This window comes from Artemia sp. Qi Xiang Cuo, chromosome 16, assembly GCF_049724085.1.
Source record: "Artemia sp. Qi Xiang Cuo chromosome 16, ASM4972408v1, whole genome shotgun sequence".
In the NCBI taxonomy this organism is placed as follows: Eukaryota; Metazoa; Arthropoda; class Branchiopoda; order Anostraca; family Artemiidae; genus Artemia; species Artemia sp. Qi Xiang Cuo.
In genome coordinates this window covers 40,169,030-40,191,354 of record NC_142809.1, presented here as the reverse complement: position 1 = coordinate 40,191,354, position 22,325 = coordinate 40,169,030, and the positions used below count along the sequence as shown (strand labels likewise).

The 22,325-nt window shown below is 35.1% G+C and overlaps 1 protein-coding gene across 2 annotated transcripts; it reads left to right on the top strand.

Annotated features, from left to right (window-relative positions):
* Window positions 1-1,194: 1,194 nt before the first annotated feature.
* Tcs1 (Threonyl-carbamoyl synthesis 1) lies at window positions 1,195-22,311 on the top strand. Of its 2 annotated transcripts, none has more exons than XM_089102563.1 (2): window positions 1,195-1,314; window positions 21,618-22,311. In XM_089102563.1, the coding sequence occupies exon 2, from the start codon at window positions 21,628-21,630 to the stop codon at window positions 22,309-22,311; it is 684 nt and encodes a 227-aa protein (XP_088958689.1). In that variant the 5' UTR covers window positions 1,195-1,314; window positions 21,618-21,627. The 2 variants fall into 2 exon arrangements, with proteins under 2 accessions (XP_088958689.1, XP_088958690.1); XM_089102564.1 differs by lacking the exon at window positions 1,195-1,314 and adding an exon at window positions 14,087-14,200.
* Window positions 22,312-22,325: the final 14 nt, after the last annotated feature.

The window sequence follows — 22,325 nt, the reverse complement described above, 5'->3', positions numbered from 1 at the left end:
TCCAATAGTTGTCGCCGATATGGTCCTCTTAATATTGTTGACTTTCCACTTAACTGTATAGGTTAATTTTGTTGTCTAAGTAGCTGAGATGTTGTTTTTCTCGTGAGTTATTTTTTGTTAGTGTTACATTTTTCTTTTATATTCCTGTATTTTTGTACTCCTTTAAATGTGTTTCATGCTTGTAAAGAGGGTCGAAATAAGGTATTATTATTATTATTCAATAAATAAATATCATTTAATTTTATATAACAAAAATTTATTTTTCAAAGCCTAAACTAAACTTGCAACGCTATGTTGTTTTAACTTATCCTTTTATCTTGAAAATTTTCAGCACGATCACTGAACTTGATCAGAATTGAATTACTTTAAAATTCACGCAGTTCAACACTCATAGCTGGAAAGTTGATTTTAGGTGTCTTTTTAAGCTGGACCGCTAATAGTACTATACATTGGATAAGTAGGAATATCACAACGACCTTCCTAAAAACTATAGGAGTGTAAACTTGCTCCTGATTTGTGGCTTATCTTTAGCTGACCAATTGTTGGCCATTTTACACTCTTACCTGGTAACTTTTCTTGATAAAATATCGCTTCGAATATGGCTCAATTACCATTGAATTCTTAAAAATCCCAATGGAGATTGAAGCTTCCAAACATGTCAAATTGCACGGTAAACATTGCCTGAAAAAGCCATAATGAAGAACACCTTTACGGAATATTTTTGGATGTCAAATCATCCAGAAAGAAGTATTAAATATTAGTAGAATCTTCAATATCCCAAACCTTTAGCTTGACATTAATGTGTTGTTGCTCTCAAGCCTAACAGCTCACTTAGAAAGACTTCTCTATAGATGTTCAAATTTTCATGGGGCATAATAATATTTTTGAGTTGATCGAATAGCATTTTCCTCATCACTCGCAGAGGGAAAATTCTCATGAAGCTAAGAGGAGACTGAAGTTGAATACAAAAGGCTGGACTTCCACAGACAAAATGTAGGAAATACAGACGTTCAGCTTCAATAATTTTATGATACCGGTTAATTTGGTGCTTGTGCTCGTCTCTCCTCGGTTTTTCATACCTCTAGAACGCATAAACGTCATCACACATGACCAAAAAGCACCCAAATACCCGACCTTTTTTTTAACATTGTAAGATAGGGCACATAGAAAGCTGCATCATATGCTTTTGTCTCTGTTCACGTCTAAGATCATTTTCTTGAAATACAATTTGCTTAATATTTGGCAATACTGGTTTTGTTCAATGGGAAAATTCGAAAATCAACCTCAATGAAAGTCCTAATTATTACTTCATTGGTAATAGGCCTACTCATTCTTTTTAGGCTAATGTTAACTGCAGGGTGAAGCATGGTTAAATTTCTTATGATTGAATTATGTAAAGGTTAAGACTTGGAGTAGGTTTGAAGGAAGCACTAAAATATTGTTAAAAATAGGCTAGGCTAACCTATTTTAAATAGGCTGATTATCAGCCTATACTTATGCTATTCCATTCTTTAAAGTGTATTACCCTAAATTGCAGCTAGGAGAAATCTAAGGATTTCTCATTATAGAGCTCTGGAATGATGATTAATTGTATGCAAGAATCACTGGTGACCAGGTGCTGCTCCATCTTCAATAGGCCTAGCATCCCAATTGAATTTACACTCTTTGGAGGATCACTCAGCATCTAGCCTTCATTTAAAAACATCAACAGATTCAGCAGTAACAGTTTTGTTAGGCTAGATAATTTGTTCCAATTGTTGACAATACATGTTGAGAAGAAATGAGTAGGCTATAGACTCTAGGTGTTGTAGACTGCTTGACAAGTTTCAGTTGATGACCTCTAGTTCTCAAATTGGTGCTAACATCAGGGAATAATGCCAGGAGAATATTAGCCCTCAATAACTTAAAGGCTAAAATGGCATCCCCTCTATTTCTCCTGTATACAAGTGTAGGGAGATTCAGCTTTGATAGTCTTACAGGGTAGGAAAGCTCTTGCATGCCAGATATCACTTTAGTGGCATGTCTCTGCACATCTTCAAGAACTTTTATATCTTTTTTAAAATATAAAGAGGCAAGTGACATTCCAACTTCAAGCTTAGGATGCACAAGTCCCTTATAAAGAAGACTGATGACTTTAGAGGAATGAGTGGAGATAGTACACTTAATCAAACCCAAGGTTGAACTAGCCCCAGCAGCAGATCTCTTAGCATGTGTGCTGAATTCATTGTCAATAGTGACACCAAGATCTTGCTCATTATTAACAGAGGAGATTGGGTGGCCTAAGAAAAAATAAGAACAGCATAGATTCAGTTTGCCAAAGTGAATGATATGGCACTTGTCAACATTGAATTCAAGAAGCCAGGCCTCAGCCCAGTGACCCAGCAGATGAGGATTATTTTGTAGCAGGGGATGATCTTCACAGGACAAAGCTGGTCCAGGAAGCTTCAGGTCATCTGCATAAAGAGTTGAATTACTACTGATAATGGAAGGAACATCACTGATGAAAATATTTAATAGTGTAGGACCCAAGACACTTCCCTGAGGAGCTCCACTCAGAACACATGTTGAGGAAGAAAGAATACAATCTCCAGAGTCATCAAACAACTGAACACATTGGTTTCACAAATAAAGAAAATCAAGGATCCAGAGCAGGGATTTCTCTTCAAGCTTAACTGCATGCAATTTAATTGCAAGTCGATTGTGACACACTTTGTCAAAAGCTTTTGAAAAGTCAAGCAGAATCATGTCAGAAGAAACCCCAATATAAAGCAAATTCGTAATTTGATCATATAATTCCAGAAGGTTGGTGTTAACAGATCTTCCTGAACAAAAGCTATGTTTTGAACTATGTAAAAAGTATTTGATTCAAGATGTTTAATAACTGCAGAATTAATTGTTCTTTCAAGAACCTTAACGGTTGCTGATGGGTTGATAATTTTCAGCAAGGTCCTTTCTACCTTTTTTAAAAATAGGAATAATATGTGCAGTTTTTCAATCCTGAGGTAGTCTAGAAAGATTTAATGATAATTTGAACAGCAGGGAAAGAGGTTGACACAAGACTGTACAACATTTGTGTAGGATACATGGGTGAATGCCATCTGGGTCAGCAGATTTATTCAGTTTGAGGGAGGTCAGTTCCTTTAGAACCAAAGTATCTGTAATCAGAATTGGTTCCATATTTTGTGATACATCATATAAAGGTGGTGTATGATATACAGTACTTGGGTTGGACGAAAAAACTGAAAAGAAATATTGATTGATAATTTCAACTATCTGTTTAGGATCAGTAACTAATTTACTAACATGCGAGATATCCAGGATTGTAAATCTGCTGCTACATTTTTGAGTGGCATAACGCCAGAAAGATTTAGGGTTAACCTTAACTTCCTCTGCCAGTTTTTCCTTGAACCTTCTCTTCAACACCATTATTTGGTTTGTTGTTTGATTATGAAAAGATTTGAAGACTAGATAATTTTCTGTGGTCTAATTCTTTCTATAACAGTTTCATGCTCTGTGTTTTCTATTGATTAGCTTACTAAGTTTAGTAGTCAAAAAAGGTAAACTCTGCCTGCTTTACCTAAGAAATTTTGGTGGATGACTTTTCAAAATTTAGAATTTCCATTTTAACATTTGACCAACTCTAATCAACATCATCCGCAATTAACTTTTTCCAGTTGACTTTGTCAAGTTGGTCAGAGATTATTTCTTAGCTAACACACAATTGTTGCTTAGAGGAAGGCTGATGGGTAGGTAGAGATAACTCAGAAATAATTACAACATGGTCACTGTTACCAACAGGTGTGGTTATAATATTCTTAGTAAGAAGGTCAGGGTTACTGAGTATAACCAGATCAAGAATGTTGGAGACTTGACCTTCCCTGAAACGAGTTGGTTGTGAAATTGTTTGACAGAGGGAATTATCAGAGAGGGCAGACAAAAAAAGGAGAATCTCTATTACAAGAACCAGATCCATCAATCCATTGAATTTCAGGAAGATTAAAGTCCCCCATAAGGACAAGATCATAGCTGGCGAAATTGGTCATCATATGAGACAACATGGCAGCCAAATTTGATTCCAAGTCCATAACGCATGGAGCACTGGGGCTTCTATAAACAACACCCACTGCAATTGGGTGTTAAGGGTAGCACTAGAGGAGAGATGCTCTTCTAAAAGAAACATGCTAATGAGACAAAATTAATAGTCCACCATTAAATTTCTTATTTATGCTCATTTTCAATATAATAGTTATTGGTCAGACAATAAACTACCCCCCCCCCCCCCCCCCTACTATTGTTCCCATGTATAGCCCTCATAATAGCCTGTATTTCTCCATTAATTCAATATAGTCTTACACTAGGCTATAGGTCCTTTGTTAAGATGTTTTCTTGCACACTATAATTTATCTTTGTCTTTATAATTTATTTCTGCATAATTTGTTGTCAGTTTAGTACAACTACTCTTACTAAACACTATAAAATTCTAGAGACTAGTCAAATCCTTCTAAAACACTCAGTCTACCTATATTGTTCCTAAATACATGCTGCTTCACTTTACCACCCATCTCCTTCTCCTAATGTACAAATTCATATCCAATTAGGACTACTGTATATATTCATACATTAGGGGGTCAAGGGTAGCGTTTGGTGGTCCACATAGGCTATATGAATGATATAAGTACTGTAAGTATTTCAGAATGTTTTAGAATAGTTCCAGAATTTTATAGTGTTTTATTAGTATGGGTACTAAGCTGGTCTCCATAATGATTTATGTATTGAAAAGCCTCATAAGATAAGAAATTTAATGGTTCTACTTTTATTTTACTAAGATGTTTCCTTCAGAAAAGCCCCTCACTTCTAATGTTACCTGCATAAAAGACAGGTCTATACATATTTTACCCTTTGGGAGATATTACTTTTTCTGTAATTTTGCTTTTAGTCTATTATACTTTGACTCTGGGTTTCTATAAATTTCATTCCAATGATTTGAGTAGGATTTTAATAGGTAATATTCTAGATGAGGGTCTTTCAGAGAAAAATTCAGAGGGAGCAGATTGGGTTTTTGCCCAACAGGAGAACTGTTGGTGCACTATTCAGACTGGAGCACCAATTAAGATTAGGACTCAAACAAGGGGAAAAAAACGCTAGTGGCATTTCTGGATATGAAGACTGTGCTTGATAGGATTGACATCACAAGTTTGTTGAGCAAATTAAATGAGCTTAAAATTTGGAAGAATATTGTAAATTGTATGTGATTACTTGCTAAAGAAGGAAGCAGAAGTTAATATTAGCAGTAGTAGCTTGGGATCAAGGTGAAAACCTAATATGGGACTTCCATAATGAGGTGTTTTAAACCCATTGTTGTCTGTAGTTTATTATAATGATATTGATGGAATTCCTGGATCTAATTTATACATCTATGCTGATGATCTGGCATACATCACATGTGCAAAGGGCAGATAGCCCAGAAGCACTAACAACAGCAGCAACAGATGAGGGGTTCTTTTGCTATCTTGGAAAGCAGTTGAGGTGGGTGAATGATACTTTTAGGAACAGTGGCATCATTTCATTCTGACCTACGGGGGGGGGGCTAAGCAACCTCTGTGGGCCCCCTAAATTGGTCAGCTCACAGTTGATGAAGAGCAATATTTCTTCACATTGGTTGGCACAAGCCTCTCCGAAAATTGATTGATAATAGTAAGAAGCAATTTAAAAGTGTTTAATGAATACAGAAAAAACTTAAGTTGGAAATTAATTTGAAGTTTTATTGTAACACTGAGAACTGACAAGGTCTCATTTTTCTAAAAATATTTTAAATAGTTTGATTTTATATAATGATTTTATATATTTAAATATATTTTCTAACCATAATATTGAAATCCAACAATTTCCTAAGAGCCTTTTCACTAAATATCAACACCAGATCTCTCATAACTCTTATTGCCCATCTATTCCAGTATGCCCATCTTGTAGTAGATGATTACTCGAGCTGAAGAACAGTTATGCCAGTGGCTTTCTCAGGGGCATCATTTAGGGGGGGGGGGCTGCAGCTATAGCCCAACCCTGATTTTAGGAGGGGCCCCAAATCAGTTGTCACAATTTCTGTTGATTTGAAGTTTGAAAAAAAAAGAAATACATATAAAAGTGTTTTCAATTAAAACAAATCTGTTTCTAATATAGCTGTTCTTCACAACAATATATACTGGGCTTCATTCCCAAACATATTTATTTATTATTCCTTTTTCATGTATCACAACATATTTTTATTGCCTTGTTGTTACAGTGACAGTGACCAGCTTTCATTACAATTAAGTAATTGGGCCCAGGATCCGTAATAAAACTATGCATGTCAGTTATGTGATTCTGGAGCAGTGACCCCTCCATATATATGTATTATGTACTCTTTACTTCTTTGAGACTGTTTGTGAATCTGTTCTGACTTGTTGTGTGTTACTCAGGTCTGCTCTGTTTCTGGGCTTGGTAAATAAAACACTATTTTGTACAAAGGTGGACTTTTTGTGTTCCTAGTAGCCACAGATGTATTATCAAACAGTTTGTGGTGACAAATTGTAAGTAAGGAGCAACACATATCAGTTGCACTGCTTACAATTTACACTAACTGCCTCATAGACTCAACCTTGTTTTAGGTGATTCCATTCAGAACTTGAGATGAATGGCATCTTTTTTTGCCATTCTTCCAGAGCTGTACTTTTTTATTGAGAATAGCAGTACATGCTACCAACTGTTTGTTAATGTTCAGAAAGCCACTGGCATAACTGTTCTAAAGCTGGAGTAATCATCTACTACAACATGGGCATACTGGGATAGATTGGTAATGAGAGTTATGAGAGATCTGATGTTTATATTTAGTGAAAAGGCTCTTAGGAAATTGTTGATTTCAATACTATGGTTAGAAAATATATTTAAATGTATAAAATTATTATATAAAATCAAACTATATAAAATACATAGTAAAAAAATATTTTTAGAGAAATGAGACCTTGTCGGTTCTCAGTGTTACAATAAAACTGTAAATTAATTTCCAACTTAAGTTCTCTCTGTATTCATTAAACACCTTTAAATTGCTTCTTACTATTATCAGTTGATTTTGGGAGTGGCTTCTGCTAACCATTGTGAAGAAATATTGCTCTTCAACAACTGTGAGCTGACAAATTTAGGGGGCCCACAGAGGCTGCTTAGCCCCCCCACCCCCATAGTTCAGAATGAAATGACGCCACTGGGCTTTCTGAACATTAACAAACAGTTGATAGCGTGTTCTGCTATTCTCAATAAAAAAGTACAGCTCTGGAAGAGTGGCGAAAAAAGATGCCATTCATCTCAAGTTCTGAATAGAATCACCCAAAACAAGGTTGAGTCTATGAAGATGGCAGTTAATGTAAATTGCATGCAGTGCAATTGATATAATACAGGCTTACCCACCTGAAAATTGGCTCCTCATGACACTGCCCTGGTATTTTCAAAGAAAAATGTAATAAACACAAATTTCCATCTCCCTCTTGATGTTTAACAGTAAATTCCTCTCCCCAATCATAAATTTTCTTTAACTGACACGAATTGATAAGTTGGAGTTTATCTTTCAATGTTAAGATTGTTCTTGTATAGCTCTTATTTGTTAAGTTTTTCTTTTTTATTACCTTTTTTATAAGTTGGTTCAAGCTACCCCCCCCCCCCTCCCATTAATAAAGTCTTTCGTTTGTGAAGTCACAAATTTGGTCTTTGATTGTTGGTGCAATTCCTTTTTAACTGTCTTATTAACAAATCTTTGCATATTCTTATTTTGTTATGATCTTTGGTGTGTGAGATTAAGTATCATTCTTCAAAATCTTTATTGATTTTTTGAATTTTCCTTTTATATAATATATTTTTGTTGTCTTTCTTATCTTTCCTGAACTCTAATAAAAATTACTGGCCAGAAATTCCCACTTTGAGATTTACAAAATTCAAGAAGCTAAATTTCAAGACAATTCAAGAAACAAAATTCATGAAATAACCATTTTGAATGCCAAATTTCACATGTTGACTGGAGGCAAAGAATAAAAAGTGTAACAAACTTTCAAAATCCCATATGGTCTGTCTTCTATTAACAATTAAATAGAAAAAATAGTTTTTTTTAACTGAAAGTAAGGAGCAACATCAAAACTTAACACGAACAGAAATTATTCTGTGTAGGAAAGGGGCTGTTGCCTCCTCAACTCCTCGCTCTTTATGCTAAAATTTTTATTGTTTTTTTTAAAGTAGAGTTGTGACAAAAAGTCAAACTTTAGCGTAAAGAGCAGGGCATTGAGGAGGGGTCAGCAGCCAACCCCTATGCCTTCCACAGGTCAGCACATAATTTGCACACTACTGAAAAAATATAAATGTTTTTACTTTTATAACTTTAATAAATCAAATAATATTAACATTTTGAATACTAAATATCATTATATGTATATTAAACTGACAATGTACATTCATCTGTATTTTTTTCAGTAAAGTGCAAATTGTGTTCTGGCCTTCGGAAGGCATAGCGGTTTTGAGCCCAACAATTACTGCTCGTTTTGAGTTTTATTTGGTTATTTATTGTAATTTCTGTTCGTTTTGGATTTCATTTATTTATCAATGCTGATTTGTGGTAGTTTCACGCTTTCACACTTTGAAAAAACTATTTTAGGGAAATTTTTTTTTTTAATTAATATCTGTTTGTTTTATATTGGCATAGTCTTTTCAGGGAAAAAGAAAATAATGCTTCAAAATCTTTTCGTTTTTTAAGACTTTATAGTTTAGCCTGCTATTTATATGCTGGAGAAAATTTTTCAGCAATTTTTAACAACATACACCCTTTTAAAAATCTGGACACAAATAGTAGTGTTTAATTTAGTTTCATACCTCCTCTAGTTGACCTGAAATAGAAAACTTGATACCATTTACAAAAAAATCTCTTTACTTTCTTTGATAGCTTGGATACACTTACACTATTTTAATTTGGTTAAATTTTAAGAGCAGGAGTAGCGCGAAAGGTTTGAACATAATGCCCTCAGTTGTTTTTGGGATACTGTTGAGATGCCTTTTTGGTATTTCGATTTAACACAGTGATTTATTTTTAAATCTTAAGCCAAAATTTATTTTTAAAACAAAAAGTCAAATGGTTGGGGGGGCGTGGTAGAGGGATTAGTTGCCCTCCAATCACTTTTGACTATTAAAAAGGGCACTAGGCCTTTCGATTTCCAATTGAATGAGCCCTTTTTGAGTTTCTTCAACAACACTTTCTATAAACACCTTATATGTCCCCAAGGCATAAATTACAACCCTTACCCTAAGGGCTGTGAGAGTGGTTGTCATCCTCTAAGACCTAATTTCCAGAACTTTCACCTACGTTAAACAAAATGGCTATCTCAAAATTTGATTGGATGTGTTTTAAAAAATGGTGGGAGTGAAAGGGGTGTTAGTTGCTCTTGAACCACTTTCAACTATTAAAAAGGCACTAGCTCTTTCAATTTCCAAACAAATGAGCCCTTTTGAAGTTTCTATGACAATGCTTTCAATAAAAACTTTATATACCCCCAGGGCATAGCTTACAACCCTTGCCCTGAGGGCTGGGGGGGGGGGTTGTCATCCTCAAAGACCTAATTTCCAGAACTTACTGCTATGTTGAACAAGATGGCTATCTGAAAATTTTGATTGGGTGTGTTTGAGAGAATGGTGGGTGTGAGAGGGGGGTTAGTTACCCTCCAATCACTTTTAACTATTAAAAATGGCACTAGCCCTCTCAATTTCCAATTGAATGAGCCCCTTTTAAAGTTTTTATGCCAACTCTATCTATAAAAACCTTATATGTCCCCGGGGCATTACTTACAACCTTTGTCCTCGCTCTGGGGGGTTTGTCATTCTTAAATACATAATTTCCAGAACTTTCAACTATGTTGAACAAAATGGCTATCTCTAAACTTTGATTGAATGTGTTTGGGGAAATGGTGGGTGTGAGAGGGAGGTTAATCACTCTCCACTCACTTTTGACTATTAAAAAGGGCAATTTCAATTTTCAATCAAATGAGCCCTTTTTGAAATTTCTAAAACAACTTTATATAGAAACCTTGTATGTCCCCAGGGCATAACTTAAAACCCTTGTACTGAGGGCTCTGATCGGGTTATCATCCTAAAAGACCTAATTTCCAGAACTTTCAGCTACGTTGAAGAAAATGGCTATCTCAAAATTTTGATTGTATGTGTTCGAGGAAATGGTGGGCGTGAGAGGGGGTTAGTTGCCCTTTAATCACTTTTTACTATTAAATAGGGCACTAGCCCTTTCAATTTCCAATAGAATGAGCCATTTTTGAAGTTTCTACAACATTGCTTTCCATAAAAACCTTATATAACCCCAGGGCATAACTTACAACCCTTGACCTGATGGCTCTGGGGGGGGGGATGGGTTGTCATCCTTAAAGACCTAATTTCCAAAACTTTCAACTATGTTGAATAAAATGGCTATCTAAAAATTTTGATTGGATGTGTTTGGGGAAAAGGTGGGTTTGAGAGGGGGTTAGTTGCCCTCAAATCACTTTCAACTATTAAAAAGGGCACTAGCCCTTTGAATTTCCAATCGAATGAGCCCTTTTTCAAGTTTCTACAACAAAGACTTCAATAAAAACTTATATGCCCCCAGGGCATATCTTATAACCCTTGCCCTGAAGACAGTGGGGGGAGTGTTCTAATTAAAGGTATAGTTTCCTGAAATTTAAACTGCCTGGAACAAAATGGCTATCTCAGAATTTTGATTGGATGTGTTTGGGGAAAGGGTGGGCATGGAAGGGGTCTTAGTTGCCTTCCAATCACTTTCGACTATTTTTAAATAATGCTGGGAAATCCAGCGTCTCCTTCATGAAGTCTCTTCTCCATGAAAAATTCCTCCATGGAAAGATACTCCCACATAACCGCCTCCCCCCACCAGAAAAAATCCCCCTGAAAACGTCTGTATACTTCCCAATACCCAATATTATATATAAACAATGGGCAAAGCCCATAACTTGCAGCCCATCCCCCAGGGACTGTTGGGGATTAAGTTGTTCTCAAAGACGTAGTTGTTATATTTTTCTACTATGCAGAACAAAATGGTTATTTCAAAATTATGATCTGGTGACTTTGGGAAAAAATGAGCGTGGGAGGGGGCCTAGTTGCCGTCTAATTTTTTTGGTCACTTAAAGAGGATACAAACTTTTAATTTCCGTTTAACCCCTGGGGAAAAAAACAAATAAACACGCATCCATCATCTTTCTTCTGGCAAAAAATAGAAAATTCCACATTTTTGCAGATAGGAGCTTGAAAACTCTACAGTAGAGTTATCTGATAGGCTGAATATGATGGTGTGATTTTCATTAAGGTTCTATTATTTTTAGGAGGTGTTTCCTCCTTTTTTCGAAAATAAGGGAAATTTTCTCAGGTTCTTAACTTTTGATGGGTAAAACCAAACTTGATGAAACTTATATATTTAAAATCAGCATAGAAAATGCAATTCTTTTGATGTATCTAGTGGTATCAACATTTCTTTTTTAGAGTTTTGGTTATTATTGAGTGTGTTGCTCCTTATTTTCGGTTTGTTACCACGAATTTTTTGATGATATGTCTACGTCTACTAAGAACATAGAAAATCCGCTGCTGTACAAAATAGTGCTTAATTTACTAAGTCCAGAAACCGAGAAGACCTGAGTCAGACATGACTCAGAACAGATTCAGAACAGACTCACTAACAGTCTTAAAGAAATATAGAGTACATAATACGTATATATGGAGGGATCACTGCTCCAGAATCACGTAACCGATATGTATAATTTTATTCCGGATCCTGGGCCCAATTACTTTACTGCAATGAAAGCTGGTCACCGTGACTGTAACAACAAGGTAATAAAAATATGTCATGATATATGAAAAAGGAATAATAAATAAATATGCTTGGGAATGAAGCCCACTGTGTATTGTTGTGAAGTACAGCTATATTAGAAACGGATTTGTTTTAATTGAGAACACTTTTTTATGTAATTTTTTTTTTCAAACTTCAAATCAAATCGACAGAAATTGTGACAACTTAATTGGGGCCCCTCCTAAAATCAGGGTGGGCTTGTAGCCCCAGACAGCCCCCCTAAATGACGCCCCCGTTCAGGAATGAATCCAGAGCATCATTGATAATCTGAGAAAGTCTTTGAAGTATATAACTCCACCCCACCCCCTCCAAAAGGCACTGACTTCTGATCACCTCAGACTTTTTTTTTCTTACTAATATGTAATCTTCAAAATTAGATCTATAGCTCGAATGAGGTCCAGTAAAAGTGTTTTAATCTTCATATCCTAGCTCAGTCTTGATTTATAATGTTTCAAAGACTTTAAAAAAATTTTCAAATTTGAAAAAAATTATTCTTGTGGCTTAAAGTTCTGCCAAGATCAAAGAAATTTTGTTTTCAAAACCTAGAGCCTAAGAAAGGGACTAAAAATCCTAAATTTAATAGAAACATTTTTTGTCAAAATTTCGATAGGTACCTGTCTTCTTCCTCTGAAACACAGCACTTAGAGTCTTAACAAAGTATAAACACATACTGAACAAGTACTGACCAAAGCATAAACACATACTGAACAAGTACTTACAAAACCTATCCTCGCCACACAAAAAAAAGTGACCCTTTGTCTGCGTCTCCGGAGACGATGGCATACCTATGCGAACCTGGCGACTAAATCACAAGTTCCGTAGGTGATTATACTTGTTCCGTAAAAGCTGTATTAAATTTAATTTATTGGCTCGGAGCGATTAAGTAGTACAACATTTTCCCTCTAGAGGCGCTGAGGTACGCGGGGTCAATTTTGGAGAGTTTTGACTGTACTTGTTCAGTAGATGATTATACTTTGAGTCTTAAACAACCTCCTTTTGGCTTCAAATAAAAATTTTGGATTGTTTATTTGCTTTTAATCTTCTTTCCAATTTCACTTACAAAATACCCAACTGAAGCAGATTTAATGTCAGGACAGCCGTGCTAAATTATGCTATTGCACCCTAATAAATGAATAATCTCCTGGAATAATCTTTATTTTTCTTTTCCTGTCATCTTGATATTAAGTTGCTCACCTGTGTGTTTAGTCTTGAGAAAATATTTTTTGTTCTGTTTTCTGACTTTGCAATAATATTGCAGCTAAAGATTAGGTGTTGTGAAGTCTCTGGAATTGAAGGACAAAATCTATGGTTTGGATCCCGTCTTTTTTCCAATTGTACTCTTCTTTCCTCAGTATCAGTTATCAAGCCTTGAGTTGCTGGCCTCAGCTCCTCAATATAAGTTGGACATTGACACTTATCATTGTCTCAGTATTATTGATAATCTTGCTTCAAGTGGCATAAAAACTTACTTTCATTACATTCCTAGCCACTCTGGCATAAGTGTTAATCATCAGTTTGATGAAATAGCAAAGATCTCTATACATATTGAACAGACAAGCGGGAAACCAATCCCAAATAGAGATATTTACCGATAGAAGCTATCAGATATTAATTTTAATAAGATTAATCCTATCCTTTCCCCCTTTCCCAATAAGTATCTTTCTAAAATTTATCATAGAATTCGTTCTGGAACAAATGGATTAAATTTCCTTGCATTCTCATATAAGCTTTCTAATTCAAGTGGTTCAATTCCCCTGTCCCCTCTTTGCAGGCATTGTAATATGAATAATGAAACAATTGACCATTGCCTATTTGAATGTAATATGCTGACGTCTGCACAACATACCTTGCTTTGTAAACTGTTAAAATACTTCAAACACCACAAGGTCCCACTATCAGCCAAGAGCCTAGCCAACTATATCTGCACACAGAGCATAGAAATCGACATCTATCATCTTATATTTGAACTCCTAGAGTCGAAAGATCTGCTGAAAGATATATGAATATATCTAATGAATATGAGGCAATCAAGCCAGTAGCTCTGTAGCCTACAGAGTGAAGCAAAAGGAAAAGGGCTAAATAGTTATACTGAAAAGCCCGCCTGCTGTTAAATAGAAGAAGAAGAAAGTGAATCACTTTCAATTCTGAAATATAGAGCATTTTCTTCACAAGATGGGGAAATAAGCACCAGCTGTGGTGGATTCTTGTAGAGAATTCTTCTCTGAACTGTGCCATATAGAGTTTTTTATTTTACTGTTCAGTCTTTATAGATGTCTGCTGTTTTATTTGCAAGTAAATCAGCCACCTTTTTGCACTGATTCCTTACTGATTTGGCATGTGGTGGAAATAAAGCTTGATGTTTTTTCCCGAATACTCCATATTATTTTCCTTAGACTTTTTATGTCAAGGTCTGTGACTGAATTATGGACCTGGCTAATGAGCTGTAGGGCAGACCTAGAGTATGTGAGCAGGATCACCTTCTTGGAATTAGGGACATTTTATTAGTAACATTTAAAACTTCTATTATAGCCTTTAGCTCAGCTATAAGGATAGATGTGCCATTTGGAAGCCTGGTGGATGTATATAAGGAATAACCAAGCTCCAACAGCCTTGCTTTCTTTCACGCAGGAAATTCATGAAGCAGGTTGTAATTTCTTTGCTGGAAGATAGCTAGTACTTGACCAGAGAGATAACTAAACTTTTTGTTTGACATAATCTCTAAGCAAGTTCCAACTAGTTCAAATTTCCATTTGGGGGGGGGGGGGGCTCTTGAAATTGATGGAACCAAATGATCTTATCTCTCCATGTCAAAACTAAATCTTCAAAAAGTACTCAATCTATGATTTGGGTACCTGCTTTTTCCAAAAGGACTCCAGGAAAAAGGTATTTCAAAAATTGGATGATTTTAACCAACTGCTTGGATATTTGGAAAATATCTAATGTTCAACGTACTTCTCCTGTCTTGTATTCTAGGTATTCCAGAGAGAACCCTGACTTTATAACTTGGCATATGGTTTGGGAGGCCCAACGCCAACTTTATTACCATGTTCTGAATGGTTTCCAGCTTCGTCAGACTTGTCTTGCAGTAACCTCCAAATACTTACATGGAACATCCTATCTTGGAACATTTAAGTCATTTGTAGAAACCCAGCAGCACAGTGGGAGAGCTGGCCATTTTGTGCCAGCAAGCCATTTCATGGTCAAAAGTCTCTTTACACCTGATTGTTTTACTGCCTGTTTGATTATTTCATGTCATGTTAGGGTTTAATATAACTCCCAAAAGCTTTTTTAGAGGCATCATGTATGATCTGTTTTTCTATGCAGTCTTTTAAGCCCTAGAAATATAGGAAGTATAGAAATTATTGCTTGAAAACTCTTTCCCTTGGTATATTTTTGGCTGTGGATTCATTCCTGAAAGTTTCATGGACCCAACTCAACTACTTTCCAAGATAGCAAAAAGCCCCTCCTCTAGAATTTCACCTTTTAAGCTACTGTAGGATTATTTTCTGAATTTAAGGAACATTTTTCCAAATGCTTTTGAGCCTTACAAACCAACCTGTTTTATCTTGAAAGTTTCATTTACCTAACTGAAATGCTTTCCAAGATAGTAAAGAATCCTCATTTAGAATTTTAACAAATATAATTGTCACTACTTTCACCATTCTATCCTATTCCTCCACCCTCTACTGGTGCCAAGTATATGTCTGGGCATTCACAAAAATTTGCTTTTTTTTGCAAATTGGCTTTATTTAGTATTACAGAGCAGCCTTTATTAAGAATAATGACAAAAAAGAATAGCAAAACCAAAAAACAGCAAACTTTTTTGTATATCCTAGGAGTATATCTGGCCTGATTTGGGGCTAGAGCTAGGATGCAGTTGCAACAGCAGTAATTATTGCACTTTAAAAGAGTATAAAAAGATAACATGATGGTTTATTTCTTCTTCTTTTCTTACCCGATTTCCGGTTAGACTTTTAAGTAGCCTTACCTATAATTTAGCACAGGCTTTGGATTCATCCCTGAAAGTTTCATTCAACTAATTCTAAAGATAGTAATAATTCCAGTATTGTTAAGACCAGGGGCAAATTTGAAGAAAATATCAACAAAATATGAAAGTTACTTCAAAACAACCATAAATACTTATGTATCTGCTTAAATCACCTTAAATTCCATGATGCAGACATGAAAGGATGGCTGCTTGTGATATGTCTGCCAGTGATGACTTCAATCCCCAAAGTTCATTGCTGCACTTTAGGCTCATTGCTCTTTGCTTCAAATCTCATCACTCGTTTTGCCTTATATTTTAGAAGAGCATTGAATAAGGAAAACAATTACATATTTTTTACAAGATGATTTCTTAACCAAATAGATAAGTCATCTTAAGCCAAACTTGGTCTCTGTATTGCAAAGGTCTTTTGAAGTGTCCATCTCTGATCTGTCTGTTCACCTTTTAAATCATATATTCACCATCCTCAACATAAAAGTCTTTGTAAATAAACTATTAACTCAAAGTTTTTTGTGTTTTAAGCTTTTGTAGTTTGCCCCTGTTTTTAAAAGTTTAAAGTTACACAAACAAGGATAGTTATTTGGCAACATTTTCCAAATAAGGTGCCACATGACAAGGATTGAATACAAATCTGGTTGTTAAATATAAAAGAAGGGAAGGCATACCCAAGAGGGCCAGAATAAAGTGAGTGTGTTTTATTTTTAGCTCCAAACTTGTTGACTTGCATATTGCTTAAATGCTCTCTGTATAATGGACATAGTTTTTTCTAATTAAAAAAAAAATGTTTTTCTACACTTAGAGTGAACAAGGTGAATAAACCCTATTTTTCCTCATGCCTTAGTCATCCTTTAACCAAGAGTAAATGAAATAGATAAAAAAGACTTATGGTATTAGGGTCTTCTCTAAAAGAAATAGTTTCCAACTAATTCCCAGACTTTATCAACCATAATACCTCCCAAAGAACAAACATAACAAAGTAGTTATATATTTTTGTATGTAAAGTGATTGACCACTATTAGGGAGCCTGAGGTAATACAAAGCTTGGATATTTTGTTTTTAGTGTCAAACGGCACGTTGTATGAAAGCTCCTGTTTGCTTGAGATGATTCTAGCCAAATTTTTATAAGAAATTATAAACTAAAATATTCCAAACAATACAGTTTGATGAGTTTGCAGCTAAAAATAACACACCCATTTTATACTAAGTGAGCCTATCTGGTGCTATCCTACAATATAAGTTTACCTATATATTTGCTAAATCCTGATTTAGAACGTTTTTAGAGTTTGTGAAAATTTTCTTTGATTTGAAGGAAATTCTATTAATATTGGTGAAAGATAAATTTTCTGAAGCAAACACTTTGATACCACAAGCATAACACCACCTGAATTCCCCTCTGTCCAATTATATTAGTTGCTAAAGTACCATGACAAATCTGAAAAATCCGACAGACCATTATCAAGTATATTTTAAAGATTACACAATTTGATTCCATTTGAATGCTCTTTGCAGCCTGCCCACCAGCCTGGTGGGCAGGTGGGCACTGGAATATTCTTTGAAAACTCAGTAATGATGTTTTTTGTATGGGTAATTTTAGAACCACATTGGTTTATTGATGTAGTTGATTTCTGATGTAACTCTTATATTAGATCTAATTTGTACTGAATTTTCATTCAACTGTTAAACTTTATAAATAATTATTTGGTTTTGCTTTATGCAATAACCAATTTGGGATATTGCTGCAATTGTCATTAAACCTATAATGGAAATTCAACCTTTTATTTAGCTAACAGCTTTTATTAACATAGTTCAGTTGTAACCCACTGTTGAAATGGAGCAGTTCTACGTATTTTTTCACAGTTTTGAATTCACAGTATTGCTGTGCCAATCAAGAATACAGATTAGAGAATCTTAAAACTTACCAAATTTTGCTTTGGTATTTTGTATACCAGTAAATTCATTTTCCTAGTTAATATTAGCTTGTTCATTGTTAGATGCTGAGAGGATTGATTATCAAGTAAATTTATTATACTGTTTTTAATTAGCTGATTTACTGTTACTAATAACAGGAAACATAGTAAAAACACAAAAATGATCTGATGCATCACTTTCTTCTTCTTGTTTGATTATTTGGAGATGTTAATGCATGATCTCTGTGCAATTTCAAACCCTGTGGCAGCTGAGATTGAACCAGGGCCTTATATTGCCTGGCAGAGTTCAATCCACTGCACCAGTACAAAGCTCTTGTTTCACATAAACAGAAGGAAAACAAGGCTTTATTTTAGAATTAATAAAAAAGTTTTTTTTTTTCAATAACCAGTGTAAACGCTCAGTATGAACATAAATGTATCCTACAGATAAGGGGACTACCAACCTCTCAGTTCCCTGCTCTTTATGCTAAAGTTTGACTAGTGCTTTATTGAAAGGTTTTTAAATATCCACAAACAGTGGCTCAGGAAAATTTGGAGGGGGGAGTCAAAATATATTTCTTTAAATCTGGGGCGGGCAATTTTGTTGTTTTTTGTTCATTTTTTTTAATGAAAATACCAAACATGCGATTGAAATATGAAATTGCAAGCGTTTTACTTACCAGCTCCTTTAAAAATTTGAACAGATAATTTATTTTTAAAGCAATTACAAACAAATTAGTTATTTCATTCTTAAATCATTTTTTGGAATAAAAAATATACCTGTTACCACACTGCTCTCGTGTACAAGTACTCAGCCTTGGAGTAGTAGGAGCAAACTCATAATAGAGTAAATAGTGCAGGGTTGAGTGGGTGTGGCATGTTCATGTAAAACATGAATTCAGTATGTCTTAAGTTTGAATGTTGCCCTTTACTTTTATCTGGGGAAAGTTTTTTATTTAATTTCTGTTCGTTTTTATTATTCTATTCAAGGTTATCTAAATATTAGGGGGCAGGCATCCCACTTAACACTTTGCTCTTTATGCTACATTTTAACTTTTACATTACGATGCTTCAAGAATAAGAGATCATTTACGTGTTTGATCAGCGTTTATTTATTATTACAATTATTAAAATTGAATTACCAATGAAAACAGCGTTTATGCGATAACTGGAAAGGTATCAACCTCCAAAAAAACAACAGTAACAACTACAATGTAAAGTAATCAGCAAGTAAAGGCTGTCAAACAGGGAGGCACAAAGAATCCTTTAAGTAGACTCCCAAATTCTCTTTCATTAGAAACACTAGACAGATGAGCAGACTTCAGCAAATGGTCAACAACAATCAGCAACTTGATTTGGTCTATACTAGACTTGAAGTAGCTTAAAAAAATATGTACACCTAGCTGTAGAAAGCCTACTTGAAGAGTCAGTAACGAGAAGAGTGGTGTCAATTCGCGAAAATGTGGAGGGGGACAAAACTTAATTTTCAAAATCTAGGGTGGGGGAAATTCTTTTCAGTGTTTTCAACAAAAATGCTAAAGAAGGAATTGCTCAACGGAGATACCAAATAAGGTATTTTGATATTATATGGGGCAAATGCTCTTCTCCCTCTCAATTGACGCTCCTGAACTAGGCATAGGGAGAAGAAACCATGGCAATAACTCCCAAACAAACGCTTCTTAACAGCATTATTCTTCACCAAAATTCCAAACAAGCACATTTGATAGGTTACATCGATAACAAATTAGATTTTTCACAAGGCTGTCATCTTTGAAATTATACTGGTAAATATATACAAGAGATCTAAACTAGTTACCGTAAGTAAGACACCTTTCAGATAAATGAATATCATCCCGCGACTCATGCACCCCCAATATATAAAAAACTGTGACTTATTAACATTGAAAATTGAAAACTATTATTGGTGATTGCAAAGACTCAATGAGGCCAATCATGGCCAAAGCACTCACATACATGTAGGGGTAAATATGTTTTTACAAAATCTTGTGGGTAGTTGGCAATTTTGTTTTTCTCAATTTTGTTTCCAATGAAAAAATCAGAAAAAGACATTTTTCAATGAAAACATCCCCCCTTCCTAGAAAAAGAATATTTTTCAAATTATGTGGAGGAAATGCAAGGGGAGCAAATATCCCCCATTTTCTGAATTGAAGCCCCTGGTTGCAAGGCAAAAAAGAGATCTAGGCTTTTAGCTGTTTTAACTTTTAAAAGGGTGTTCTATCTAAGAGAGACATTCCTAACTGGTTTCTATGCTGAAGTAAACTAATTTAGCTAATCTTTTAACACAGAGCTGCATTTTCAAAGCGATTTTGTAACTGTTTAAAAGATTCACCATACATTTAGGAAAAACTACAAATCTCTAGGGTGATGAGATTTATTTCTGAAAAAAGGCTATCACTTGCCCAGAGGGGAATTCGCAGTTTAAAGTCAACAAACTCAATGACATAAAAAAGACTAGGGGGTAGCCACGAGGACCAAGTTTTAAGAATTGGGAATGACTATTATTTTCTATTGGTTAGGATCATTTTCTGGGCTTTCAGTTACGAAAGCTTTTGGCCTTCATAACAAGAAAATTAGGGAAAGTAAAACGATCACTAAATTGGACAGTTTTTTTTTAATTGTTGGAGCCAGATGGGAGTGAGTGAACGTGAAAATGAGGGAGGACAGCCATTTTTTTGGGGATGAAACTGGGGTCAGCTTGGGAAGCAATATTATAGAGGGAGGTTGTTACCTAGTAAATACTATAGCAAGAATAATGACTCAGGTTTGTTGAGAAACTGTTAGTTTTGGGGAGGGTATAGGGCCATATTATGAATAGGGGAGGAAGTATGTACTAAGAATGGCACAGGGTAACTTCAATTTGACAACCTGACTTTAAATTTGGGCAATGTTGAAACTGATCAATGGACAGTTTAATGTAATGGGCAAATAAACTGTCATGACAGATATTAGTTTGAAAAAAGTTCACATCGCTTGTTTGCTGGCATTTTGACAGCAGCTGCTTTTGTAGAATATAAAATGTCATTTTATTTAATTTGTTTATACTAAAAAAAAGTGTCAGCCTAGGATGAGGGGGAAAATAAATTTTTCTGATATTCTGAGCTTCTCCTTGGTATTTTGTTGTGGCTCTGGAACACAAATATTTAAGGAAATTGAGAATCTTGGTTATTAATAGGGACTTGGAGCGTCTTCAGAAGTGGTTTTTACAAAAGAGAATTATTCACAATTTTAAACTCATTTTGCTAGTTTAGTATTGAATTTTTTGGATTCAATGCGTTTTGCTTATTTATTCCTCCGTGCTTTCTTACACGACCCTTGAAAAGGGCAGTAAAACCTTCAATTTCCGATCATATGAGCCCCTTTCTAAGTTTACATAACGATCTATTCCATATGAAGTGGCTAAAAAAAAAAAAAAAAAAATAATAATATACGGGAGACCAGGGCTACCACCATGGTCAGTTCCTAAAGTGCTACAATTGCTCAAATTTGCGTGCTATGCAGTGATTTTCGGTGCTATAGTAAAAAATTGACTGTAGTAGTGCTAAAATAGCACTTTAGTGCTGTTTTAGAAACCCTAAGCACGTGCTACAGTGCTACATATATTACAGTAGTGCTAAAATAGCACTTTCGTGCTACAGGTGGCAACTCTATTGGAGACGCTTTGCTCTCTAAAAAGTTGACTCTTGTAGGGTGTTTTACCTAACAGAGAAACTCCTAACCTACTGCCAGTGTAGTTTTTATTAAGGTATCTGTTCTTATTATTATTTTTGTTTTTCAGGCTGTTTGTTATGGCCGAAATGAAGCCCATTATTTGCAGAATTCCCAGCATTGTTGACAAGGAAAAATTTATGAAATGTGTTACAGTTGCTGCAGATCTCCTAAAGAGGGGAGGAATAATCGCTATTCCAACTGATACTATCTATGGTATAGCAGCTTTAGCACAAAGTATTGACTCAGTTGAAAGGTTATATAAAATCAAAGGTAGGCAACACGACAAACCAATAGCAATATGTGTTGGTGACTTGGATGACATTCCTAAGTGGGGCAAAGTAGATTGTCCAATTGGATTGATATCAGCACTTTTACCTGGGCCAGTTACATTGTTATTCAATCGACATCATAATTTGAACCCATTGCTTAATCCTGATGTGAAACTTGTTGGAATTCGAATTCCCAATCATAATTTTGTAAGAGCCTTAGCTAAAGAGTGTAATGAACCTATTGCTTTGACGAGTGCGAATGTGAGTGGAAGTTTAAGTACATTGTCCATTGAGGAATTCTCAGAGCTTTGGCCGTTGTTAGATCGTGTATTTGATGGTGGAAGAATAGTAGATTCTCCTGAGGCGAGAAAAGGCTCAACCATCGTTGATTTATCGTTACCTGGTGCTTATAAAATTACTCGAGAAGGAAGTGCCTATAAGGAATCACGTGCCACCCTAGAAAAGTTTGGATTAATACATGGAACAATTTAATTACATAACTTAAT

Excerpts from the sequence above, each read along its gene's own strand:
- Tcs1 (XM_089102563.1), top strand. The coding sequence starts at position 21,628 with ATGGCCGAAATGAAGCCCATTATTTGCAGAATTCCCAGCATTGTTGAC.